Here is an 8,243-nt window from a genome sequence, read left to right as displayed (position 1 = left end):
TCGACCCTTTAATATCTTCGAAGTTCTTTGTAACGCTGTAAAGTTTGCATAACCTATCATGCCATTTCATAAGTTCTTCACTGACAATATGGGGTGGTAAAAGTCAAATCAGTCTTAAACCATTTTGGCGAGCTAATTATAACCAAAGAAGAATCCAACTAAACATTCACAAAAGTTGTAAGGCGTGGAGAACACAATATTCAAAACTATTCTGATTTTCATCACCTAGATACTTTATATACTAATAAAAAGTTGGCAAGGTATTATGTATTATTTGTCACAAAGGTTAAGTCAAAACATGAATAACTTGATAGCTCAAGCTCGTAGAATTTAGCGTTAGAGCATTCGTTATGTCTACGAGATTTCTAGCTTGTTCTATCTTAACAGTTTTGGGACAGAGAACGCATCCATGTCTCGGTTGGAGGCTTCGATGCATATTTGTAAACTGTAACTTCGATTTTGTAAAAGCTTTTAATGATAACGTTTATTTTGAAGTAATTAACATTTATAAATATTTATGATTTCATAAAAACAACTCAAGGGACAATCACTCTATATTATATGTGATTAATATTTCTTTTAAGATATGTTACACATTTGTTAAGAATAACGTGATTTAGGGCTTACTGGCGTGTTCATATGATGAATACGACCGCATAGCAGGACACGACATGTATAATCATGAGGGGCCATGATGATGAATTTGAAAACGATGATGATAATGATTATGATGATGATTTGTATTTACGAGGATAATGATTATAATTGATATTAGTAATACTATGAATAGGAATACTTTTATTTAAAACAATAGTTAGTTATGGTTTTAAAAATTAACATATTAATAATAAATAATATATGTTTTAGACAAAATTAAAGAAAACATTATTATTTACGTTTACATAAAACTGCATGCTCTAGCCTCTATCTTTACAAATCATGCTTAACATCTTTTATTGTTTACTTTTAATAAAAGATTTAAGTCCTCTACATTAACTACCATTAAAAACATTCTTTACGTGTAGTATGGCTCAAGCGATGTGGAGTGAGGTTGCTCAATGGTGTAAGGTTCCTCATCCACTTTTGTTTTCCTTTCGGGATGTTTTGGATCTATACAAATCTGCACCCATGTCCTCGGAGAAAACGAAGGCCGTCTATGCGGTGTGCTTAGTTGCAACTTGGTGCTTGTGGAAAAGGAGAAATTTATTGGTTCATGATGGGGGTCGGATCGACATAGCCGGAATTGTGGAAGAAATAAAAATAATGTGTTTCTTGTGGGTGAAGAATAAAGGGAGGCGAAATAATCTTACGTGGGATAAATGGCATTGTTTTAGTTTTTAGCGGTGTCGTTTGGTATTTCATAGTTGGTGTGGGTGTTGGATTGTTTCTAGCATGTTGTATGTTTGTAAACTTTTCTAGCTTCTTGCTAGAGTTTTGTAATGAATTTGTTGGTCTTTCAAAAAAAAACATTCTTTACCCTTACGTACACCTAAAAAACCAAATCTTTAATTTACATAATTGTTTTTCTTTCTCTGTTTTTTTTTCTTTTAGTTTATAGATTATTGAAACCAATTAATTAGTTAATTAAATTAAAAATATAATTATAAAATTTTTACATTATATTTGTTTTGGTTTGCTTATTTTAGTTATTTACGTTTTGTAAATATTGTATATTTAAAACATATTAAATACTTATTTTAGGGGTATAATTTAAGTTTTGTATTTATTTTATTTACAAAACAAATTAAATATTTATTAAATACTTATAGGGTCATTTAATAATTTAAAGTATTATAATTGCACTTGAGTCATAATGTTATTATAGCATAATCTTCAGCCACATATATAATAATCTATATGCATTTTTGTAAATCTAGGATCGTTTATAAATTTATTTTATATAATTGATTTATTTGATTGTGATGAATAGTTAAAAAATTAAAATAAAAAATAAAAGATAAAAGATAAAAGAGCTACGACTACGCTAAACATGAATTATCAATGGTTAAAAACCCAAGCTACCTCAACATGGCCTTCACTTATCATTATCTAACCCTTCATCAACTTATGTAATTCATTGATTGATGATCAAGAAATTGGCTAATGCATGTTATGAGATTTTCCGTTTATCTACTTCTACCAAGACCAAATCGCCCAACTCCTTACTCTAGAACTACGTGGATAAGATGATGAAAAAGGTTCGACAATGGTGGTGTGACGATGTGGTGCATGAGGTTAAGGAATTGGTGCAACGTCTGATGCCAATAAGTTATGATGTAATATAATTGATTCGTTACTACTATTAATCGTTAGAAAATATGAAATTTAATCATTAAAATAGTATGAAAGTTTATAAACAAAAAAGATTTTTTCTTGTTTATTCTTTTTGCCTTAGGATGAATAGCATTGTCGCGTTGTCGCGTGTATGATTTTGAAGAAAGCAATATTGCACGTAACTATTGAAGCAAACACAATGAGCTTAGGCCGGTCCATATAGCCCTACAATTTGTTAACATAATTGTAGTTTATTGAAACATTGCCAACCAATGACCTTCATTGGTGTCACATCTTGTCCACTGTTCAAAAATCTTGTTCATGACTTTGGTGTCACCCTGGACCTTAGCATTCATTCTTCCCGTTCATATCTCATTCAATGCTTTCTTTGAGTATATGTACGTGTTATTTAGCCGACACAACACACGCGTGTAATGCTCAATCAATAGCTATCTTCGATTCGTATTATCTTAAATGAGTGTTTGTAAACCAAATTCTAAACTGATACAAGGAATTTTAAAGAAGAAAAAATAATGTTGGGATTAATTAAATAAGAAAAAAAATAATGTTAGTATTATATGAGGAAAAAATAAAGGTTTATAAAAATACCCTCAAATCATGTGACTTGCACGTGGAATAAGGTTATCAAAACTAACCGTGTTAAGTTACTAGATTAAAATGTAACAAAAATAAAACTAAATGACTAAAAAAGATTTAAAAATATATATATTGGACTGAGAATGAGATTTTGAGCAAACTACGGTGACTAAAACACTACTTAACCCTAATTTAAATATTCTTGTATAACTGTAACATTATATATATTTTACCATTAAAATTAAAAAAAAGCATATACTTATCTATAAAATAGTTTAAATTACATAGAAAATGAGAATACCATTTAGCTTTTTTTTTAGAAAAGCAAATTTCATAGAAAACCATTTAGCTACTTTATTTATGGGGCTTTTTATTAACAGAAGTCCAAACCATATCGACAAACCGGCCTATACATGTATGATTTAACCTGTCTCTTCTAATAATGACGTAATACATGATAAAAACATATAAACAACAAATTGATCAATGAAAATGATATAAATAAGGATACATATAGAAATAGTTTATAGATTTAAACAAATTAATTAATAAATATACATATTTTCAACCCTAGATAAGATGAGTTGGAAAAAATGGGAGGAAGACTAGTGGAAGTAAATAATACCCTATTTGGACCATTTATTGTTTCTTCAAGGGGGTACATAGTGGTAGGTTTTGGACCATCGTATCCAAACTAAATATAGCACATAAAATAAAATAATATTGTATACGTATAGGTAAGTATGTTGTCTGTTTGCCTTCTATTTCGATGTAAAAACCAATTATATATTTAGCGTCTTTAATTCTTTATTGGTTTTGCATATATACCAGCGTTTTAAAACCATTCTTTCATCGAGCTGGCTCATTTACCAATATGATTTATCGGTTAAAAATTATAATTTATGTACATTGGTTTCCAACTATAACCTAAAGGCTAAAACCCACTTTTCAAATCTTCCGTATATATGAACTTATACCCTTCTCATATAAGGGAAAAGTTAAAATGCAAAGAGAGATTAAAATGAGAAGTGTAAGAATGATTTGTGGTAAAAAAAACTCTAAAAAATTCAAAAAAATAAAAAAAAATCATAACTCAAAATATAAATAAAAAGTGAAAAAATTTAAACAAAAAACCAAAATGTTTCCTCCGTCATTCAGGTTCAAAAAAAAAGGAAAAAAAACGACGAAAAGACACATTGCCGAAGAAAAAAGACACAATGACGAAAATAAACGAAAAACACAATTATACATAAAAAAATACAATAGAGCGCAAAATATAACACAATGTCGAACAAAATATAACACAAAATCAAGAAAAAAAGACTTGTGTCAAGGAAAAAGACACAATCAATTACAAAAATAAACAAAAAACACAATAATAAATAAAAAAGACACAATAATCTTTTTCCTCACGCGGTATTTTTTCCTCAACATTGTGTGTTTACTTTTTCGGTTTTTTATTATATTTTGAGTTATGATTCTTTTTATTAAATTTTTTCAAGGTGTTTTTTTTCTACAAATCATTCTCATCTTTGCCCCTCTTTTAGAATAACCTGGCCCCTCATGGAAATCAAGAACTCAATGCTATCTCCTTAATTTGCAACTTCTGTCAATGCATATCAGACAACCTCTTTATATGGATCCGGCAAGCTCTATACAAGTACGAGCTTTTAACAAGTCTACATGTACTATATTTGGTTCGTTCCGCTATAATCCATCTGTTACCGATCCATATCAAACAATGACGCAACTATTATGAAAATATCACTAAACATGGAAGATGAAAAAAAAAGGACAAACTATTTTTTTTCGCGGCGTTCTAGTATAAATTTTTATGACAAACCGAACGAATACCGACATTCGTTTTTATGGTAATTTTAGTGCTAGAGTACTATTGTTACCCTAATGAACCAAACCGAATCGATACCCAACTGAACTCCGATTGTGTCCATGCCACATACGACTCAAACTTAAAAGTATTTGATAAGATAAATTTTAGTTGTAGTGAACATTATAAACATATGTAAATTACAAAAATGATGAAGAGAAACACAAAGTGTAGGGAACATATTTATGAATAGTTTGCATAGTAAAAATGCTTTATGTAGAAGCAACAATGTAGCAAACATTTTAATAGTTTTTGAATGGTCACATTATTTTGTGAGAAAAAGTAAACAATGAAAACAAAATTTGTAAATGCATGTCATAACTCATAAGGAACCTAAGCCACCAAGTTTGCCTTGGATACAAGGTAACCTATCTAAGCTCTTAAAGATGTGGATGCAGCCCTGAGTGTGAATGGTCCAGAGTTAACTACTATCATCCATTGACTCAATTAAACCTCTTTCAAAAACTATTTTAAACCACATGTTTCTTCTTTATGGTTTATACATAAAATTTTGTATTTTTTATACACTCAAATACACCTATTTTGTTAAATCTTAATACTAAACATATAAATGTATATAATTCGTATAATATACATGTTTAAAACATGTAAAGCCATCAATAATGCTCGTTTGCTTGACTGCGAAACAACTTATGGTCTTCGCACGAATGAATTATATTCGCTGCATTAGTTAGAAAATTCGTAACGAACCAAGACTAGGACTTGACAAAAAGAAAGAAAGAAAGAAAGTGACAAATCAAAAGAACATGCACATATAAAGAAGAATAAACTTAAAAGAACTATGGTGATTGAAAATAAAACACATACAAAAATATCCACTTCTCCCCACATGACAATTCAGTCCACTACATTATATGGTATGATCCATCACAACCCAAATCAGAAATCCAAAGTTGGACCCTACAAAACTCCCATATTGAAAGCACAGAATCTCATCATAAATCTCAGCCATTGAGAGTTTTTTTTTTTTTTTTTTTTTTTGGGGGGGGGGGGGGGGGGGTGGGGTAGGATTATATGTATAGGTGTATGTGTGTGTGTATATATATATATATATGAACTCAAACTTAGTGGGGAATACCAAATTTGGAATCTGATAACATCAGAAGAAAGCAGAAAACAAGAAGCAAGATAAAGATCCTTCCCACATGCATAAGCAACAGCAGCAGCAGCATACACCTCCTGTTGTCCCCATGTACATGCCCACTATATTACTATAGAATAACATTCTTTTTTTAGTAACACCTTTGTTATTCACTTGTACCTTGTTCAAGAAAGTTTGTACAATGCTTCTCTGGATAAAGCTCTAGTCTTTCTTTATAAAGAACCTGTTTTGCAACTTGCAAGTGACTGTCTTTACATAGCTTTCTTGTTCTTCATCAACTTGCACACAAAAAAAATGACATTTTCAAGGTTATTACTTATTAGTAGTACAAAAAGATTGATCTTTAATACCCAAGAAATGATTTTTCTTACTTTTTATATCATTTTTAGCAAAGGGTATTTTAGTAATTTACTTGCTGTTATTTTTTGTGTGAATTTTCAGTCTTGGAGACTATGGAGTTGCAGAAATCACATGGCAGAATGGTCAACCAGCCATGCATGAGTTTGGAAGGACTAATGAAACACTAGAGTCCATTGTTCATCATGCTACAACAGTTTACAACCAAAGTCAAAGTCAAGAACTTGACTTTGACTTGCATACAAGTCAAAATCTGCCAAGAACTTACAATCTAAGCTCGAATGTCGCGTGTTCGAGTGGGAATTGGGTCGATACCGCAGGCCCGAGTTATTTAAAAAAGCGGCCTAGATCATCTGCTATTGTCCATGATCAAAGTGTAGGAAATTTGGCTTTGCAGCAAGAAGATAATAATGACACTACCATGATGACGTGGCCTTCATCTGAGTCGCCTAATCAGAGCTTGAAGAGTAAAAACACAGATGATGATTTTAATTGTCAATATGAATGGGTAAAAATTTTCATAATTTTATGAAAAAAAAAGTTGACTTTTTAAGTCATTTGAATTCATATTTTGAAAATTAATGTTTCTTGATTTTAAACAGGAAAATAAAGAAGAGGAATGCAGGACCGAGGATGAAACGGTTCGGTCTCGATCAAGTAGGAGAAGCCGAGCTGCTGCTATTCATAACCAGTCTGAACGGGTAATTTTGTTTTTATGTTTTATGTTTATAATATAAAAAAGTACTAAAATTTGATACGTTGAACGCTAAATGTGATCTTATACGATATATCGATATTCTAGCGACGAAGAGAAAGAATTAACAAGAAGATGAAAGATCTACAGAAGCTTGTGCCTAATGCTAATAAGGTTAGAATTTAAAGTCAATCCTATCAATTTTTATACCTAAATTCATTATTCATTTTTCGATAAATTTTGCTCCGAAAAAGTTTATACATAGAAAATAGCATAAAGTAAATTGGGTTATCAGAAAACATTTAAAACCATGATCACTTGTTATCCATATTTAAATTTTAAAATTAGTATTTTGACTTCAAAAGTCAACATGTATCTATGAAAAGTGTCTAAATTTGGTAATTGTTTATACAGACAGATAAAGCTTCAATGTTGGATGAAGTAATAGATTACTTAAAGAAGCTTAAAGCACATGTGCAAATAATGAAAAACATGTCAATTCCAACTCATCAAATGATGATACCGGTACCGTTACAATTGCAGCAACAACAACAACAGCAGCAGCAATTTCAGATGTCAATGCTAGCCCGAATGGGAATGGGATTAGGCCTTCAGATCGGTATGCACCCGCCAGCTCAGCATCCTTTCATGGTCCCACAAACAATGATTAGCCCCCTCCACGTAGGCGCCACGTCACAAACAATCCACAATCACCTGCCTGCCAACACCACTGTTCCTTTCAACGATCCACATAGCGCGCTTCTAGCACAAGTATGTCAAGAATCAAATTTTATTCAACTTCATAATAACTAACCATATTAAGTTTTCTTTATTATTGCAGCATATAAATATGGATATGTACAACAACATGGCAGAGTTCTATAGGCAACAGGTCAACCAAGGAAAGTCAATGGGCCCGAGCTCATCGCAGCCGGACCATGTTCCGGGCGAGTGATGCTAAAGAAAACTGTCTTGTAGTTATTATTAATATGTCTATTATTACAACTTAAGTATGCATTATATGTTGATCATGTAAAAGTTTTTTTGTTGATTTATTCATAGTATTAGTATCTATCCATTGTACCGGTTTGTTCCAAAAACATGTTACACTAAAGGTGTCATCTTTATTGCACACAGTACAACCCATTGATGATAAATATGGGAAAACACCAATCTAACCAATTGACCAACCATTTTAACAAGAATGAGCAAATTCTCGCCCAAAAAAAATAAAAAAAATATTTTATTACATTCTCGCTGAGTCAGCGAGATAATATGGCAAATTCTCGCCTAGAGAGAAAAAGTATGTG

The 8,243-nt window shown here is 31.2% G+C and overlaps 1 protein-coding gene across 1 annotated transcript; it reads left to right on the top strand.

Annotated features, from left to right (window-relative positions):
* Positions 1-5,839: 5,839 nt before the first annotated feature.
* Positions 5,840-8,043, top strand: LOC143584633 (transcription factor PIF7-like). Its single transcript, XM_077066642.1, has 6 exons — positions 5,840-5,972; positions 6,324-6,747; positions 6,842-6,940; positions 7,042-7,107; positions 7,348-7,704; positions 7,775-8,043. The coding sequence occupies exons 1-6, from the start codon at positions 5,926-5,928 to the stop codon at positions 7,886-7,888; spliced, it is 1,107 nt and encodes a 368-aa protein (XP_076922757.1). The 5' UTR covers positions 5,840-5,925; the 3' UTR covers positions 7,889-8,043.
* The last annotated feature ends 200 nt before the right edge of the window (positions 8,044-8,243 follow it).

The sequence above is a fragment of the Bidens hawaiensis genome, unplaced genomic scaffold (genome assembly GCF_021521415.1).
Source record: "Bidens hawaiensis isolate Kalapana, Puna unplaced genomic scaffold, B.hawaiensis_p1.1 tig00033212_1, whole genome shotgun sequence".
In the NCBI taxonomy this organism is placed as follows: Eukaryota; Viridiplantae; Streptophyta; class Magnoliopsida; order Asterales; family Asteraceae; genus Bidens; species Bidens hawaiensis.
Note: the sequence above shows the minus strand (reverse complement) of the source record. Positions and strands in the feature narration are given on the sequence as shown.